Source organism: Silene latifolia, chromosome 1, assembly GCF_048544455.1.
Source record: "Silene latifolia isolate original U9 population chromosome 1, ASM4854445v1, whole genome shotgun sequence".
NCBI classification, from domain to species: Eukaryota; Viridiplantae; Streptophyta; class Magnoliopsida; order Caryophyllales; family Caryophyllaceae; genus Silene; species Silene latifolia.
The window spans coordinates 89,172,948-89,193,534 of record NC_133526.1 but is presented as its reverse complement, the minus strand read 5'-3'; the positions used below and the strand labels follow the sequence as shown (position 1 = coordinate 89,193,534).

The following is a 20,587-nucleotide window of genomic DNA, read 5'->3' as shown; positions in this document are numbered from 1 at the left end:
TGATAATGGAACCGAATTCCATCCACTTACATCATTTTCGTGAAAATGGTATTATACATGAGACGTTAATGGTAAAAACCCCGCAATAGAATGTGCACGTGTGGAGCGCAAGCATAGACACATTTTTAATTTGGCTCGTGCCTTGCAGTTTCAAAGTTGTCTTCCTCTTGATTTTTGGGGAAGTGTGTTCTTGCTTCCACTCATTTAATTAACCGTACTCCTACTCGGTTTCTTCACGGGAAAACTTCATCTGAATGTTTATATGGTCGTATTCCCAATCTAAGCTTACTTCTAGTGGTCGGTTGCCTATGTTAAGCAAAGAACATGACTCCAAGTGACAAATTTGTTAGTCGGAGTCGTCGATGTGTCTTTCTTGGTTATCCTTTTTGGAAAGAAGGGTTGACAATGTTTTTTGCCTAGGGATGTCACATTTACCGAGACAAATTTTCCCTTTTGTAATGCAACGAAGATTGGCACTTTGGACCAAAAACATATCACTTTGATGAGGATTCTGGTTTTGAGATTGCACCTAATGACCGTATACTAACAACGTGGATCGATTGATGAGATTACACCCATTGTCAGAAACGAGTCTTCTTGGTTTCAAACCGGTTAGTGTACCGATTGCTGAGAAGCATCGTCTTTCACTCGCTACTGATCCCATTCTTGAAGACGGTTCCAAGTATCGTCGTTTGGTGGGCAAGCTTATTTATCTTACTTCCACTCGACCTGAGTTATGCTATTCGGTTCATATTCTTACCCAGTTTATGCAAAAGCCACCTCAGCCACTGAGGGACGCTGCTTTGCGTGTAGTTTGATACTTGAAAGGCTGTCCGGGACAAAGAATTATGTTCCCACACGGACGGACCTATGATTATTGAAGCTTATTATGACGTTGACTAGGCTAATTGTCAAATTAGTCGCCATTCTATTACCGTTTACTTAATTTGCCTTGAAGGGTCACCTATCTCTTAGAAAACGAAGAAACAAGCAGCGGTCTCCCGGCCGTCGACTAAAGCCGATCGTGCAATGACATTGGCTACTTGTGAAGTCTTGTGGCTAAAGAGCTTACTCAAGAGCCTCGGTGTTGAAATTCATGACGCTATATATTCGGCTGCATTGTGATAATCAAGATGCACTACACATTGCTAATAATCCGTTTTTTCATGAACGCACAGAGCATATCGAAATCGACTGTCATTTTGTTCGCGACGTGATTCGTCGTGATGTCATTACTCCACGTTATGTCCATACTCACTCACAATTGGATGATGTTTTGACAAAGACATTGGGTGGTTGACAGTTTAACGACTTGATTGACAAGTTGGGCATCTCCGATGTAGGCGCTCCAACTTGAGGAGAGAGGGAGGGGTGGGTATTAGACAATATTTGGTCATATTGTCATATCTCATACATATAGTATAATATCTTTGTTATTCTGTGATATTATGTTTTGGAAAATTACGATATTAGGATACTCTACCTTATGGCAATTCAGTTTGTATAAATGTAACGTTAATTGAGATGAATAACAAACAATGTTCATATCACATCCTTTGTATTATGCTTCAGGGGTGTGTTTTTAGGCATAAAAGAAAACATACACATAGGAAGGCTAAGATGTTCAAATATCAAAGACGCAAGACTATCTGCTAGTCTTATTCAAGAAGACAATATTCGTTTTAATGGTATATCGACAGTAAAACGGATGTAAATACTACAATTTGATGATACTAAGACACATTTTTTGTTAGGGTTATTTCATAGGAATAATCCATCATATGGGTGGCCTGCTTAAATTACTCCATCCTATCATTAATTATAATTTAATTCATCTTACACAACATACCTTCCAATAACATTCTAAGGAGATGGGAAACCTGAACAACATGTCACCCTTATATTTTTAAGGATTAAGATACCTTAATTCTTACCCTAATTAAAAAAAAAAAACAAATTCATCTCTTCTCCCTCCGTTTATTACTCCTCCGTCGATCGCCTGCGGTCCTCCCTCTGACCACCACTCCTCCTGCTGTCACTCCTCGACGCTGACTCCCTTCGACCACCAGCGCAACTGCTCACCTCCGCACGCGCCAATTCACCATAAACCTAAGGTGAGCGGCGAGTATACTGACCGACGAGTACAGTACGTGATTGTGGGTATGGTGTTTGTCGTGAAGTGTGTCAGATTTGGGAGTTAAATGAAGAGGGAGGAAAAGGTGACCTTGTACAATAGGTTAAAAAAATTAAGTGAGTTTGTTTTGGGAAGAAAGGAAGATATGATGGATTAAATTCGGATTACTTAAAGGGTGAAGTAATTTAAGCAGACCACATATATGATGGATTATTCCCATGAATTAGACAACTACCCTTATTATATAATTAATACCTATTTAGATTCATTTTATCGTTAAAATGAAGCTTATCGGTTTAAGTAGAAATTTGTAAAGACTATAAATATTAGTCGTATTTAAACAATAATAATGGTGACATATGCAGACCGTTAATTAATCTCGGTACTTTATTTTTATTTTTATTTTTTTTAATTTTTTTGATAAGGTAAGAAAACTAGGTTGATCCTCTAGAGTATGACCAACTTATCTCATCCTTTCGAATGAGTGAGATAGGTTAAGCTAGACCTGGCAAAACGGGTCAACGGGTCGGGTTCGGGTTGGGTCAATTCAGGTCGGGTCAGTTCGGGTTTATCATTGATTTCGGGTTAACTCGGGTCGGGACGGGTCATTTCAGGTTTCGAGACTGTTTTGGGTTTGTTGGTCGGGTCAGTTCCAGGTCAAGCGGGTCGGGTTGTTTTTGGTCGGGTCATTTTTGGGTCAATGAATAATAAAGAAATTGCCATTTCAAATCTTTTCGGTTCAATTAGAGTTATATTTTTTCGGGTCATTTTCGAGTTTGGTGGTTTCAGATCGGGTCATTTTCGGGTCAGGCCAGTTCGGGTAAAGAAAGCTCGAGTCATGTTCGGGTCGGGTCGGGTTAATTCGGGTTTTCGGGTCACATTCGGGTGATGTAGTTCGAGTCACTTTGGGTCTCGAGTCAGCCTTTTCGGGTTGGGTCAATCGGGTCGGGTTGCTTTTGCTAGGTCTAGTTGAAGCCACCTCGAAAGAGTAGAAGCCATGAAGTCAGCAACCTTGTTGGCTTCACGAAAGTAATGTTTAATTATCACTTCATCGAACAAATGAAGGTCTCATTTCACATCCTTGATAATACTAGAAATTTCTCAGGAATTTGCCAAGTACTACGAAGTGAGTTAATAACACATAAATTATCACCCTTCACAATTAGCTTTGAGATTACCAAGTGTTTAGCAGCTAAAACACCTTCTTTTAAAGTGTGAGCTTCCGCAACAAGAATACTATTAGATCCGCATTTTTTCTGCTCCTAACATAACGGTTTTACCATTATGATCTCTTATACAATATCCTAAAGCGGCTTTATTGCCTTCTATTCTCGAATCGTCAAAATTTAGCTTTAGGAAATCGTTTTTAGATTTCTCCCACCAGATTTCTTCTTTACTAGAGTTGATTCTAGTTGACTTGTCTTTTGCAAAATTGTTGAGATTCTCATATCTAGTTTCATTCTAAATCTTAATGTTAATCTCGATACTTTATAATAATGGTATCTTGAGTCATAAAAGAAGCATATAAAAGTGTAGGTACGGCGCATCATGACGACAAAGCTAATAGTATATGGATTATTGTTTTACTTGGATGCAAGAAGGTGCAAAGACAATAATTGTGCATGTCACCCACTAATTTAAGCAAACTGATGTATTATAATAATAATTATATAATTGGATCATGTATTATATTAAGAGCATTTTATAGACTATATATCTAGATGTACAATACTATTATATATTCAAGGTTATTTTAGTCTTTCTTATTTATTTTTGTTAAAATCTAAAACAATATTTAACCCCCTTCTCTCTCTAACTGCTTCCATATCTTTCTTCCCTATCTCCATCTTTTTTCATTATGTAGTTAATTAATCATCTTCTCCTATTAAATTAATCTATCAACTATCATTTCTCTCCTTCTTCAATCATAATCAATAAGTATTTAATCAATTTTTACCAATAGTGGAGGAAGTTTCGAAGGCGGATGAAACACCATATATATGTATCATCATCATCATCATCATCAATAATGGAACATGAACATCAAAGAAGCATGAAATTTCAATGAAAATTGAAACATTTAACTCATAATCAATGGCTTTGAAAAAACAATTAGAAATTACCTCTCCTTGTATTATTCTTGAAAGTTTAAACTCGTATTCTTTTCATATTAGCTCGTATTTTTAAAAGTACATTACAGTTAAGTTTAAGCTTGTATTCTTTTCATAGTAGCTCGGATTTTTGAAAGTACATTCCAATTAAGTTTAAACTCGTATTCTTTTCATAAAAACTCGTATTATTTTCATAATAGCTCGGTTTTCGAAAGTATATTGCAATTAAGTTTAAACTCGTATTCTTTTTATAATAGATCGTATTCTTTTCATAATAGCTCGTATTCTTCATGTGAATTTAATTTACGAGTTCATAGACATTGAAACTGAAAAATCGGAATTGGTTGGACTTAAACGAGTATGGAAGTCTTCCCCATTAGAGAACAATGGAGTTTTATTGTTTAAGAGAGGATTAGAGGGGGGGTTTTGTAATAATCGTTTGGTTACACTGAGATTTGGAGATAGAGAGAGTGTGTGTGTTTTGTTTAACAAATATTAGATTGGACTTTAGTTAAATATATTATAAATGAGCCAGTTATATAATGCTAATATACAACTGGTTGTAGGATTTTATTTATGTATTAAGAGTGCAAGTACAACTATGTTACTATTATAATTTACAGACCGTCTTGCATGTGAGTTGTGACATGATCTCTTACAGTTTCCTTTTCATTTGGTCTCTTACTTAATTTTCCACTTGCTATTTATGAGAGATCATAAACATAATCATAAATTTATGTGTAATTTACATATAATTTTGAGATTTTTTTTTGACAACAATAAACTGATATAGATAAAGAAAATAATCTTTTGATGAAATGTGACAATGACAACCAAGGTAGAGAGATTGAGTGAATATTTTGGTTCTCGAAAAAGTTGGGGAATTAGGTCCATCTACTTGGAAAGTGTGGGTGTGTGTTGCATTATTGGGCTTATTGGATAACGCCTCATCTTGCATTAACCTTTATGTTCTTCTGTCTTTTTACTCCTTATTATCAATACTCCCTCCGATTTCGTCATTTGTTTAACATTATTATTTTTAAATGTCTCAGTTATTTATTTATTTTTCTATATTATGCATATTTCTAATTGGTTATTTGATAATCTAATTTCAATATTATTCATTTGTTATCCAATAACACGGCTTCAAATGGTCCATTTAGCTCTTATTGGTATTTGATAATCTAATTTCAATACTATCCGTGACAAGCTGAAGTCGGATATTGTCCCTCTCACAATAAGGCAAGTGGAAGGGCAAGTGGAAGGGAAATGGAGCACCTTATAGATAGTGCCACTTGCATATTGTGAGAAGGCACTATCCGTCTTCAGCTTGTGACAGATAGTGCCTGTCTTCAATGAGAATTTGTGTTGTATAATACTCCCTCCCAGTCACTATAATGTTCCCTCTTTCCTGAAACGGATTATTCAACTAATGTTCCTCTTTCTATTTTTAGAAACTTTTACTCTTATTTTATTCATTTCTCTCTCCTATCACCAAACTCCACACAACTCTTTTACTCCTATTTTATTACTTTCCTTTATGTTTTGGCTCCACAATTCTTTATTTAACTACTAATAATTCATCCCTCTCTCCGATCACCAACCCCACACAACTCTTTTACTTCTATTTTAATATTTTTCCTTAAGTATTGTGCCCATATCAAATGGGAACAATATACTGACTGGGAGGGAGTAGCATTTTACAACCGCCTCAAATTTATTGAGCTCTTACACAAAGTTGTTGAGCTATTTTACAAGTTATTGAGTTATTGTACGAAGTTATTGAGTTTAATAATTATTCTGTTAAGCTCAATAACTTTGTACCATAGCTAAATAATTTTGTTAATAAAGCTAGAAAACTTTGTACCAAAGCTCAACTACATTGAATAAGTTGTATATACAACCAATTGTATAATAAATTAGCTGCAAATTATCGAGGAGTATTACAAACTCCAACAAATCTCACTTGTAACCGTCACAAGTTTGTGATCGTCACGAATACGAATTTGTGTACAAACTTACTAGAGATCTATTCATGATCTTAATATCATATATTCCCTCCAAGTTTTAAAAGTTTTCCCTATTTTCTTTCAAGGGTTATTCTTTTATCTTCCTCTTTCTTTTTTTATACTTTTATTATTATTATTATTTATTTATTCATCATCTCTCCTAAAAAGCAACAACTTTTAGTACTTGATATCTTTATTCATTATTCATTCTTTATTATTTTTTTCTCGCTATAACTTACACTATTTTATTCTTTTTTTATTTATTTATTTATCTTAATTTTTGTGTAAAAAGAAAAGAGGAGACTTATAAAACTCAGAGCGACTATACTATTTTATTCCTGCATTATCATCCATTACTTTCATTTGTAATCGTTTTGAAAAATAATCGAAGTCATTGAAAAAAAAATAGAAAACTAGAAGTCTTTTCAGTTAAGAAAATTATAGCTATTTAAGTAGGATATTGTATGTTATTTTTAAGGGTGTGATAACGCCACAAATGAAATAGACTAAACCACTGGATTTGTTGCACATTGACTGAACTACCCATATCTTTTTATTTACCTCTACCAAAAGCAATGCATCGAGCAAATCAATCCCCTCTACTCTAAACAACTTTACCAAGTTTCATTTCTTGTTCGTGTGTCTAGCTAATTGTAAGGTATAGTCCTTAAGTATGTTCTTATATTGTGCAAAATACTACGAAGTATCCTTTAATTTAGTTAAGAAATTGTTTTGGAAAAGAACTCAAAATCTTTTATGAAATATTTTATTCAAATATTATATTTGAAAATATCTTCTTGCCAAATGTTAGGAGATATGTGTAACCATATCTTCTCCTATAAATCCCAATGAAAATTTGGGTTTTCATTCTCCTATATTATCTTGTGATTATTCCTCCGTTCGGTTTGATTTAAATACGTTTCAAGTGTTTTTTTTTCCATAAAAAACTCGAACTAGTATAAGAAATTAAGAGCGGTGTGGTATTGTTAAAAGTTAAAAAACTTCAGCTGGTCTTGTTATAGACGGATATATCCGTCTATAGTTAAAGACGGGTCAAATAGCTTGAAATTGGTGACATTTTTGGCCACACCACCCCACTTGTTGCTTGTCCTATTAGAAATATGGTATTAAATTTGTCCCGTCTTTAATTATAGACGGATATATATATGCCGTCTATAATGAGATTTTGTGATAAAACTTTTGATTCATGAGTAGAGGACAAAATAGAAAAAAAATGCTGATGAAAAATGGTGGGCCATAAGCAAATAATGATAGCACTAGTACGTGTTTCTTTGTTGGGGACGTAAAATGAAGGGCAAAATAGTCAGGCTCTTACAGAAATCCAGTGGAGTAGTTCAATGCTTTCGTGGCAATATGACTCCCTTATTTTTACGCATCCAGTTATAAAAAAAAAAAACGCAGGTTTTGTGCAATTGTGCAACCCGGATTCACGAGTTTTCGATCCAACCTTTTGTTACTGTTTGACGCGTCTTCAAGCAATAACCCCCGGATTATAGTCAATAGGTTTTGACTATAATTCACCAGTGTTCGGATTATAGGTCTAACCCGAGCAAATATTCCCATGAATCCAAATTTGTCCCTCAATTTCACGACTCACGAATTTGATTCTCACTACTACCATCGTTCATTTACTTAAATCGCTTCCACATTCGTATCAGGAGGTAATGAAAAGGATTAGATTGATACCAAAGTATTGGGTGTTACGTTAAAATTAGTATGTAGTATCTCCCAAATACTAGTATACCTCCAGTTGTATAATCATTGTACAATCAGTATACATTTATCCGATCTTATGTGTAATTATTCCGAACTTTTCAAAAGTTGATTTTTTTTTAATTTTTAAGTGTAAATTCAGAAACCTTACCATATAATTCAGATTTTTTAAAATAAAACTCGAAAACTTTAGTATAAAGTTTGGATTCTAAACCACCATATAATCTATTACTCCCTCTATTTTTTTTATATATGACTTTATCACATTTCGAGACACTCTCTTCTCTCTTCAATATCTCTTAAAATATAAGACTAAATATTATGATATGTATATTCATATGAAAGAGTTTTTTGTAAGGAATTTAATGGTTCCATTTTTATATTTTTTGAACAAATATATTTTTTGTAAATATTAAAGTCAAAGGCTTACCTCGTAAATGCAAAACGTCCTATATAAAAAAGTGGAGGGACTAATTGGTAGTTTGTAGGTTTGGATAGCCGGCAACGTTAAGCATGCAACAAGAGCCAAGTGGCTGACTCTAAATTACAAAATAGAAATTCAATAATAATTGGACAGCCAGCTATAAATATTGAGTAGGTCTCCTGAGAGACGGTCTCTTAATAAGCTTTATTGAGAGATCATTGTACAATTTTAAGAAAAAGTGGTACTAAAGATAATAAAATAGGTACAAATCATGATTAATGATTAAAATGGGTACATTTATTATGTAAATAGGTACGAAATTACTATGTCACGATCAACAATAAAAGGGGTACGAAATACAAATAAAAGGGTACGAAAGATTGGTCTCTCAATAACTTAGTGAGAGACCGTCTCTCCCAAGTTTTAGTGATGAATATTTATCATACTACGTACGTACGTTCACATCGTTGCCTCGTCATTTTCTACTCACCCACGCGGTTCTTGCCTTCATGCTTCCCCTTATTGGCTATTGCGCCTTCTTGACGTACGTTATTTAATTATCTCGTCTAACAATAATTCTTGTATAAAATCATTTTTAAAAAAATTAAATGTTTTATCTAAATATAACCTTACTAAAGTAACCTTACTAAAGTCCATGTTATTACTCCCTCCATATCAATTCAAAGATAACATTGACTTTTTCACACTTGCCGAGACACATTTTGCAACGTGAATATCTTTAGTTACACATTATTAAAAATTATAAAAAATTGATATTCTTATAGCATTCATGACGATAAATCAAACAAGATCTCACATGACTATATTTTGTCTTATAGATTAAGAATAATATCGAAATTTTCTACGATCATGAATAGTGCCATTTTGGTCAATGTTACCTTTGGATTGGTATAAAGGGGGTATATGATTTTACAATGTTACCGTAAAATTGTTTTATAGAAGACACCAAAATGCGTGAAAACACCAAGAATCTATTTTGTTTAAACATTTCAGTTAGTCTTGCTCAAGACGGGTCGGAGCAAGTGACGGATAATGTCACTCACAAAACGGATAGGGAGGACAAGGTGGAGGCACCCCATGTGCTTCCCTCTCTCCTCTATTTGGGTCATTTGTGAGAGAAAATAGTATCCGTCACTCCAAAGTGACGGATACGTGTCTTCAATGAGATTTTGTGTAAACATTTAGCTCGTTTATGAGATCAGTTCTCGTATAGTACAAGACAAAAAAGTGGGATGGTACTACAATGCACTTGGATAAGATGATCATGTCTTGACAGTGAGTGATACTCCGTATATTATACTACTCTCTCCCATCCAAACCAAAGGTAACATGGGAGGGAGCACAAGTTTTAAGAAAATAGAGAAAAAGTAAGGGTAATATTGGAATTAAAGTAGGACCACTTGTAGCTTAATTAAAGGAGGACCACAAATATGATGGCATTTTCTGTAAATAATAAGGGTGTATGAGGGGTCTTTAGTCATGTTTTTTACCAAATAAGGAATGGGTAGTTTGGTTTGGATGGTCCGAATAAGGTAAGTGTTACCTTTGGTTTGGATGGGAGGGAGTATTATATTAGATGGTGGGTTACAGTGTTAGACAACCATGATTCCATGAATATTAATAGGATTAGGAAAACGTTTGTCTAAAAAAATAGGATTAGGAAAAAGACCTACACGACTAACGAGGAGCGTTGAGATTGCTTCCATAATAACGAAAAAAAAAAAAAAAACACGCATCTAAACTCAGAAACTACACAACTAATTGTACAGTGCGTCTCATTGAAGACGGCCACTATCCGTCATAAGCTGAAGACGGATAGTGGCCCTCTCACAAAATGCAAGTGGAAGAGCAAGTGGGGTATCCATTTTCCCCCACTTGCACTATCCATTTGTATTTTGTGAGAGAGACACTATCCGTCTTCAGCTTGTGACGGATAGTGTCCGTCTTCAACGAGAATTTGTGCTAATTGTATCGGAGATGTATAATCCATTTACTGATAATATGAACTATAATCTTTACTTGATTCTGTTAATACTCCGTAGTTGTGAACCAGTTTTAACTAAATTTATTTATTACTTTCTTCATATTTAATTTTAAAGAAAACTGGGTCTTAAAATCTTAGCTTCTTACATTGAACCAGAAGTTGTTTCATTCTTTAAATAATTTACTTTTTCTTCACTTTTTCATAATGAACCACCATGAATCGTCATGAACTGTGGCGAAAATGGTTGAAAGTTGTGTATAGTAATAGTATTATCCATCAGCAGTTTGCATTTACTAGACAAATGAGGGGTTATCAATAGATGAATACATTCCTTACCTTTCTATACACCATATTCAACAACTGCTCCAAATCTGCATTGCGAGCCCTAGATCATCGAAATGACAGCAAATTTCTCGATCAAAGCATTCCTGGTAAAGTTCCTTCAGAGAAACTGAGAAAGAATGCACACTGCTTCAAATACATCACTGGCTCCCTGCAGGGCAGATTTAGTTACATCAAATATTTCGCTTTGAAAATATGCATTTCATTACTGTAGGGTTAGAAAAGGGAAAGGGTCTTCTTTGTCTATCTGTCAAGGGTTGGGGTTATTGCTTAAAATTCCCTATATGCAACCTGAAGCACAAATATTGTGTCAGCGTATGTGTGGAGACTGGGGGCGATAACGGCTGAGTTTTGTGCTGTGCCTGGGATGGGGATCGAAATGGCTGGAGGCAGGGACTAGGGTGTCAAGACTCAAGAGTAGAGGACATTAGGGTTAAGGGGTGGAAAGCAAGGAGTCTTGTGTAAGACCGTTGTATGAATATAACAAGTCACTAGAACAATTGCAAAACAAATTTTTGTCAGAAACATATGGATTCATTGGCATCGATCATGAAAGCGGATCCTCCGCCAATTACTCTTCGAGAAACATCAAACTCTGTTAATAGTAAGAAGAAAAGGGGGTTGGTTTTTCTTGAGACAGTAAAAATTAATAATGTACCAAGGTTAGCCAGCCACCAGTTTCAAAACAACAGAAAATTCCCCGATTTACACAAACTGCAACAAATGACCTGTAAAAGTAGGACACGAATAGGCACCAACACAACTGACCCGATAATAGTACACCAGAAATGGCCATATCCTAACCGGAAAAACTTGTTTAGCATATTTAACCCATCTCACACCACCAGGTTTCAGCCTATGATTCCAAAAATAGATGAGGGAATTTGCTAAAATTACATGGAAAACATCTCACAAAGTCAGGAAAATATAAAGGGCATAGCACTAAAGGAAGGTGGCAGTAACATAAACAGATGAAAAGCTCTCGAGTGTGACTTTTACCTAGTCTGACATCTTGTACATTGGAGAAGACGTCCAACTGAAATTATGTGTTCTCTGGTGTATTTTGCTGATCAGTGATTCTCGATGAATGAGTGGTTGATCAGAAGATCGACTAATGTGAGAAACAACCCCCACGGCAGACTGCTTTTCTTTGTAGGATGCCCAGGTAACCAAGTATAAACCGGCAATAATCAAAGAGCCTCCCAGTACACTGTAAAAACGGAAATTACTTCCAATCACAAATTACCCTAAGCTTTGTTAATAGACACATTATCAAACTAAACAGTCTCACAGTTTACTTTTTGTGAGACCTATCCATTGACCACTGACTAACCATTAATATATTTTATATAACCCTTACTAATTGTATGGCTCATGATTTTTATCCGTGAGATATTTGCAAGACAGTCTCACGGAAGACCGATTGTTATATTCATAGGGAATTCTGGCCAAATGCCGAGGACGGCAAGTGTAACTTTTACGCTTAGAAGGAAAAGAATCTCAATTAAGGTAGGAGGGCAGAGATTATAAAATTGAAAAGCAACCGTTAAAATTGGTCTATCATCGTACTATGGTCTTTATTTCAGTAAGAACTAAGAAGCATAACATTTCTTGACATAAATGAAAGTTCTGAGACAAACCTTCCTAAGTATATGGGGCTTCCTAGAAAGACTAGTGATAGGAAGGCAGATGCTGCAGGTTGAAGTGGATTATAAAGGGCAACTAATGAAGGTCCCAACATCTTGTTGGACCAGGTGAGAAGTCCATAATTAAAAGCAGATGCGACAATTCCCTGAGAAAAGAAAACCCAAAATAGTAAATTAATCAGGATGTAAGCAAGAAAATCATTATTATTTGATGTTCTTGGCTGCCAAATCCTAAACAACTAGACACACATGGGAACCCACATTGATCCAATCACACACACACACAAACGCAAAGGTGTATACTGCCGTCCCACAGGATCAATGCTAATGAAAAAACCGTATAAAATTCAAAATGAAGTTAAATTACCATATTACTGAAGAAAATGGCAAAACCAAAATAAAAAAATAGATACAGTCTCGTAAGGCTCAAATATCTCAAGGGAACAAACAGATGCGCTGTCTTATTCATTATCTTTTCATTTTTAAGAATTAAGCAACCTTTAACTCATCCCAAAAAGAATGTCTCAATAGATCCTTTCAGAAATCTCATGGGAAGCTTCAGTCAGATCAGATGAAAACAAGGACCATCTTGAGAGAAGAGTTGTCATAGCTAATTTAAGGTCATACAAGTTTGACCCCTGACAGCCAAAGGGGAAATCTATAGGAGGATCATAGTAGTTGGGGAGAAGACAGAGGGCTAGCTAGGGCAGAAAATATTATAAAAAAAACACACACACAAAGAAGCTCCTTGACTACTCATACAAAAAACGTAGATAGACGATTAAGGAGGAGCACTGAAGGATATGATGATCGTATGTCACGTGTTCATCAGATCCCACATTTCGTGTTTGAACTAACTTTCGCATTAAATACTCATTTTCCCAAATTATTTCTTACGAAGCTACTCACATGAACACCAAAACATAGATAATTGAGTTGAAACGTTTAACGAATGAAATGACAATCAGCAGTAGCAGTTTACTCCTATTAATCAGCAATGTTTTCAAACTTTTTCATTTCCTCTTAATTTTTCAACCCAACTTAGTATTTTATCATTATCCCCCTCCCTGCACAAACCCAATGAAGAATTTTTAGGGGGCATGACAGAAGTGATTTTTCTACCACACGCACTTATAATTTAAAGTTGAATTCCTGCATCAAAAAATTTGAAAGACTATAGCAAAAGGTCATCCACTAGCCTTTGATTTTAAAAAAAAAATGAAAGATTGAGTTTCTAAATTCTACATCGGGATAATGAAATCAAACAAGTCAAAATAGTAAATCAACCATATAATACAATTATTACAGAAGATTTTTATCTCCCTCTCAACCACCGCTCCTTATGACCAAATGAGTAAAAGATGAATGAACTTACAGCATATGTAATGGCAAACAGCTCAGACTGGTTCAAACTCCAGCCAGTGGACTCATTGGTCATAAAAAACGCAGCAGTAACCATAAGAACAACACCAAAGAAATATGAATAAGCAGTTACTGATAAGCTTGCTGGATACTTCTTCAAAACAGGTGCCTGAAAATGTCACTGTAAGATAAGCTGGCATCCAATTCTTAAGATAATAATATAGATAGCATAACAACATTAACAATTCAATCCAAAATAACTACTCCAACCCCAATATCAAATATGTCTAATGTACTAGACACAAAAGCTGCATCCTTTCTTTGGAGGTAAGTGGAAACCATGTCGATCACGAAAAACATTCAGGGTTATGATGTCAATGCACACAAGCCGGGTGCTTCTTGCACAAGAAAAAGCCTATATAGAAATCTCATTATACTAAACACATTTTTTAATCATAGAATACTGATTCACCACAGAATGTGTATATTGTGGTAATTTGTGTAAAATCAATTGTTCTATAGTTCTATAGTATTCTCGGGGCATTCATACCCCATAAAACCATAGTATTCATTAGTACGTGACACCATATTCAACAGATTCGTTCTCCGTATTTAACAAAATATTTGTCACTCCTTTTTCTTTACATGTTCTCCCACAATGGCACTCCACTTGAGCCACCAACAACTCCATCCTTGGGACTTGACCCCACCACTGGACGTATAGAACACCCAACGAAAACTTTCTTATCATGAAGGGATTTTAGCTTGCTTTCTAGAGGGAAATGGAGCAATCATTTTCCCTCCCATCCAAGTCCCTCCAACTCCTCCTTTAAATCAATCTATACAAACAATGGTTGAGCTTCAAGAGCCTTATTGCTTCAATTCCTTTCAGCTCTAACTTTTTTTCTGATGCCATTTTGGTTAACATACAGATAGAATTTAGAACACCGGCTACTAACAAACACACGCGTTTCAATGAACTTGAGAGTTGGACTCTTGGACCCTGGGAAAAATTAGTACAAGTATTTATACTAAGCTTTGTAGGCCTAGAATCGCTGTAGGTAGTAGAAACAACGAATAAGGTTTACATTTAAGCATTTTCGTTGTATTGCCTATACGGGTATACCCTCTAACCCATGTTATTTAGTACTCCGTATCATTTTGACAAATGGCTTATCCTATTATATGATTGGAATTTTTTTTTGTTTCTTCAGGGGAAAAATAGGAATGAAAAAGGAAAGATACTTTGAAAACCGTAAAACTTGAGATATTCTAACCATCTTACTAAAATAAAAACCAACCATTATCTCAAGGCCTTTATCATATACGGGACCAAGACTAGAGGTGGCAAATGGGTCAATTGGGTCGTGGCAGTTTGGGTCGGGTCATTTCGGGTCTGTCATACATTTTGGATCGGGTCGGGTCGGGTCATTTCGGGTTTCAGGTCAATTTCGGGTGACCTGTAGTGGGGTCACTTTGGGTCAGGTCACTTTCGGGTATGGGTCATTTTGGATCGGGTCGCTTTCAGATTAATGATTAAAACACTTTAGGTACTATTTTGATTAAGAAATACTCCCTCTGTCCCGGTCATTTGTTGTCCTTTTCCATTTTGGGGTGTCTCAGTCAATTGTTGTCCTTTCTATTTTAAAAATGAACTTGATGAGCAATTTGATCATTTACACTCAAATTGTTCCACTTGTCATTTGGTAATTGGCTCCCTCCACTTTCCTTGGTCTTTGTGCCAAAACCAAAGGACAACAATTGACCGGGACGGAGGGAGTACTATTTTGCAAATTTAACTTTTTATTAGGAATATTGTAACCAACGGAACTCTATTTTGATGTATATTTTGATGTATATAACACCAATATGACTTAGAAGTTGTTGTTTCGGGTCATTTTGGGTCACTTTAAAGTCATTTTGGATAGGGTCAATTATGGGCCGGGACTTTTCGGATCGGGTTACCTCGGGTCGGGTCAATATTAGGTCAATCAAGGTTTGTGCCAGGTCACGTCGGGTCAAATCGGATTTCGGGTCATATTCGGGTCAAGCAAGTTCGGGTCACTTCCGGGTCTCGGACTCTCGGGTAAGCCTTATCGGATCGGGTCATTTGGGTCGGGTCGGGTCAGCTTTGTCAGTTCTAGTCCGGGATCATATTTGGGGATGGGTAATTTTGCTAAGCCTCTTTGGCCAAAACCTTCAAACCACTCTGGTTTGTAGGAACAGCTCCTTTTAAAGAATACCGAGATAGAAAGAATCATTGCCTTCAAAGGTTGTATCTTGAATACGGATCACACATTTTTTTACTTGAGAAAACAGACAAGGCACATGGCTAATGCGAATTAAACGAAGGCAGGGATACCTGAATAGCTAGATAAGTTGCCATGCACATGCAGTTCCCTATCAGGCACAATACACCAAGGTGAAAAGATTCTAGACCATATTCCATAAATCTCGCAACAAACCATCCAACTGGTTCTGGCTGTCCTTTGACAATTATTTCACCATGGGTTCCAAGCTCTTCTCTGAATCCAAATATAGCTGGCCCTTTAAATACAACCATAAAAACAGCTCCAGAGACACACGTAACTGTGCCAGCAACTTTCATCTGCCCTTCAACTCTGAATAGATTCACTGTTTCTGTGCTGCATGAAAAAGATCGACATAAGCAATTGCAGAAGTAACATCTACTCTATGTTAATTTAACACTTACATTGTTTGAGTAACACGCGTGTCTGACACTCCAACTTCCATCATGACACTTTGACACTATTCTAGGCCATACATGAAAACTTTTCATAAAACAGCCGTGTCCGACATTGTAGGTCGGTCGTCTGACACTTGCAGTTAAGTCGAAGTACCACAGCAATTGATTATGTTAAATTAAACAAAACTAAAATGTGATTGGACTGAGTGACTGACCCCATCAACGCAGCCAAGAGGAAAGTGAAAACAGGTATGGAAGGCTGAATAGCCGCCGCGTAGGTAGGATTTGTGTAGCTCAGGCCGAACAAAAACAGAAGTTGATTTCCAAAGATCCTAGAAAAGTACACAACATAAATCTCAGTTGAAGACACATGAATGTTAGTTAATGAGTAGAATGTTCAGCCTACAGTACAGAAAAATATAACATACCCAGTTAGCCCAAGGGAAAAAAATGTAACAAGAAGGCTTTTACTGATCGGAGGTCTAACTTTCCTGCACAATGAAACATAAGATATCAATATATCATACATCATTATTTTTTATATTTTTTTATGGGTTTTTCTATGGGGTACCCCTCAATTATTTCCGTTTCTAAGTTGTACCCTTACCTTTTTCATATTATTGATTGTACCCTTAAACTCCCGTATTAATCAATCACCGTGACCATTAGTCTTTAATCCGTCAATAGATGACGTTAAGTGCTCACATGGAATGTTGACTTGGATTGGGCTTGATGACATGGCTATGACTATATAAATAAATGACCACCTCTACACATTTCAAACCCTTCTCAAACAACACCCGACTACTCTTCTTGCTTTGATTTTTTTGATTGGGTTTTAATTGATGCAAGCTTGGGCTCGGATTTGGATTGATTTCGATGCCACAACGGTACTAGATTGTGATGGCGGCTAACCCGTGGTTGCCGCGTTGGACTGTCTTCTGGGCAGCTCGTATGGTGCGGCCAATGGTGTCAAAGTCGGGTCATCGTGGCTCAAATTCGGTGGTTCAATGGTGGTTGGCGAAATGGGTTAAAGTGGTGGGTTAATTGGTAATCATGGTGGTATATAAAGGATGGATGGAATGGTGGTTTTGATTAAAAGTGATGGTGAAGGTAGATGAAATGGTTGGGGTGAATTGAAGAGGTGAGGTTGCTGCTGATCCAAGGAGGGCAACTGTGTGAAAAAATGGAGGGAAGCATTTGGAAAGTCAACTCATCAATCCATGTTGGCACTTAACGTCCTAAGTTAACGGATTAAAGACTAATGGTCACGGTGATTGATTAATACGGGAGTTTAAGGGTACAATCAATAATATGAAAAAGGTAAGGTACAACTTAGAAATGGCAATAGTTGAGGGGTACCCCATAGAAAAACCCTTTTTTTATTTTAATTACTTTGAAGATTAGACATCATTTGAAGGGAACAAACCAAGCAAACAGGTCATTCAGATGGCATAAAGGTCAGGAGCCGGGACAGTTTAGCTCGGCTCATTTTTTCTACATGATGTGTGCCGGGTTGAGTCAATTTGGGAACTAGTCTGCTCAGATCTACATTTTGGGTGGAGTGTCTATGGGTCTGGTCATTTCAGGTAGTATTAGGTCTGATATAGGGTCTTGCAAAATTCAATATAAGACCTTGCAAAGTTTGGGCCAGGTATGGATCGTATTAGACAATTCAAGTTCTGTATCATGTTTGATTTCGAATGTGTGGCCTCGTTCATACTGTTCACATCTCGGAACATTGGGGACGCAGAAAGCAGGAGCCTTTGGTTTGTTTGAAGGATGGAAATTTGTCCTACATTTTATTGATTAATTGATATCAAGGGAAACTGTTATTTGCTTAGTTATCACCTATCAACACATGCTACTTACAAGTTATAAGGTCACTACAATAAATTAGAAAACCCTATTTTCATCTGCTTCGGAAGAGGATTTCATACTCCAGTGTAATGTCACCTCTCGATCCATTCATCAATCAACTAGCACAGAACTGATCCGCACAAAAAGCCCCGCACAAAGCTATATGAAAACTCTAATAACTACTTGATGTACATATAAAATGACTACTAAGAATCTAAAATGATGAACAACAATCTATGTTCATAGACTTTTTGCAAAAATGACACTATAACTGATAGTAAGAGGACTATTTCCTAATAGTGGCTAATACTATCCTAAACATTCTATGTATTTGTTTCTTTAGTTCTTTAAGACTGACCCAAGCAACCTAAACAATAAGTGCAATCTTATACAATGCTCACCATCCCTCAATCAAATCAAACCTCATTTACTTCCTCCATTACAGTCAAGATTCAACATTCTTCAGAAACTCATCAGATATTTTGAAAAACGTATACAATTGACTAAAACGAAGGCAGCATGAAACAAAACAACAATCACAAACTCCCGATTCCTTTTCGCGTCCCTCAATCACTCTCATCAACATACGATCAAACAACTCATAATTCATAATTCCAATAACATAATTGAAAGATTTACAATTTACCCATTCTTCCAAAGTCAACCATCAACTCAAAAACAAAAGAAAATCAATTCCAATTTCCAATGTGCAATAAAATGTAATTTCAATAGCCTACTAATCAAATGCATCAAATTCTTCACAGAATTACAATCAAGTAAAACCCCAATAATGCAGGAAACAAAAATTGATCAAATCAACGCATTCAAACAGAAAAAAGGCGATACCTTTCGCGGAAAAATGCGAGAGGAGCAAGAATGGAAAGCGCAAGGAGGTCACGAAAGACACAAAAAACAAGCTGATTAACGCCATCATTGAGAGCAACTTTAGTGATGACATGATAACCTCCAGCGAAGAGTTGAACCAACACCATTGCTCCATGCGCCTTCCATGCTTCTCCGCCATTGTTTACGCCGCCGACGCCGCCCATTGTCAACGGCTACTTTTCTCCCTTTCGTATGTTAGTGCATAATAGGGAAGATCAGAGTTTTGAGTTTGTTTTTGATTTTTTTTTTTTTTTTTTGTTTTTTTTTTTTTCAAATGAGTCTACTTATACCAATTTTATACTTTAAATTTTTGAGCTTTGTTTTAAAAACTAGTGTAGTTCCCGTGCTATAGCACGGTAATTTTTAGATTCATTTTATAAAGAGATATTATCAATTAAATTATTTGTATAAATAAAGTATAATTTTAATTTAATGTTATAATCTACTAAATATAATACTTAATAAGAGGTTGAAAAAAAAGTTTACTACCATAAGAAGACATTTTAAGTTAAGTTATTTTTTTACTATTAAAAATAACATAATAATTTTATACCATTACATGCAACTAATTTATGACATTAATAGTACAATTATTAAGTTAGTTGTATAATTTTATTAAAATGCGTATTGACCTTAAAACGAAAAGCAGCAAAACTTATTCCTCGCGTCGAAAAAGACGATTTACGAATTATTAAAATAATGTTTTCACTTTTTTTATTTCTAATAGAAAATACATAAGTGTTTTTACATCCTTAAAAAAATAGTCCATATTATTAAGACAAAAATTTACATAATAAATAACTACTGATGATTTCTTACAAAAGAGGTAACATATAAATATAATATAAATTTAAGACGAAATCAAGTTCACTCATCTAGCTTATAATATGACATGTAGAGTCCAAAATTATGGGCTATTAATTACTTTTACTTTCATAGATGAGATAGAAAAAGTGGGCTACGTATAATGTCCAGAATTTACAATCCATCAAATCTTATTGTGTTAGTGGTATCCAGAAAAATAGGCCCACTTAAGAAGAAGTCTCTTTAGGCGGGAAAACTAAGAGAATTTTTATTCTCTTAGTAGTAGGGGGATTATGAGTCTTGCTAGCTTTGAGTTCATTTATAAAACATTAAGTTCAAAAACATTACAATAAAATTCAAAAACATTACATACTAACTTACTTAAATTTGAGTTTTGACGGAAAAAAAAATTAAAATCTAATTTATAAACTTTAATAAGCTCATAAAAAATAGGGATATTCTCTCGTGTACCCCTCAACCTTTTCATTTTCTATGATATACCCCTCTTTTCATTCAAAAAAACTTTGACCGTCAATAACTCTTGGCTACAAGTTTAGAATACGA

At 35.5% G+C, this 20,587-nt stretch overlaps 1 protein-coding gene across 1 annotated transcript; it reads right to left on the bottom strand.

The window, feature by feature from the left end:
* Positions 1-10,567: 10,567 nt before the first annotated feature.
* LOC141607625 (WAT1-related protein At4g19185-like) lies at positions 10,568-19,468 on the bottom strand. The gene is made up of 8 exons (XM_074426973.1): positions 19,181-19,468; positions 16,903-16,965; positions 16,690-16,806; positions 16,130-16,412; positions 13,781-13,936; positions 12,400-12,551; positions 11,759-11,969; positions 10,568-10,910 (listed from the first exon to the last, which is right to left on the bottom strand). The coding sequence occupies exons 1-7, from the start codon at positions 19,381-19,383 to the stop codon at positions 11,759-11,761; spliced, it is 1,185 nt and encodes a 394-aa protein (XP_074283074.1). The 5' UTR covers positions 19,384-19,468; the 3' UTR covers positions 10,568-10,910.
* Between the last annotated feature and the right edge of the window lie 1,119 nt (positions 19,469-20,587).

Coding starts and splice junctions, on each gene's coding strand:
- LOC141607625 (XM_074426973.1), bottom strand. CDS start 19,383: ATGGGCGGCGTCGGCGGCGTAAACAATGGCGGAGAAGCATGGAAGGCG. Junction 16,966..19,180: donor CTCGCATTTTTCCGCGAAAG/GTATCGCCTTTT, acceptor TTCATTGTGCAG/GAAAGTTAGACCTCCGATCA. Junction 13,937..16,129: donor CAACTTATCTAGCTATTCAG/GTATCCCTGCCT, acceptor TGACATTTTCAG/GCACCTGTTTTGAAGAAGTA.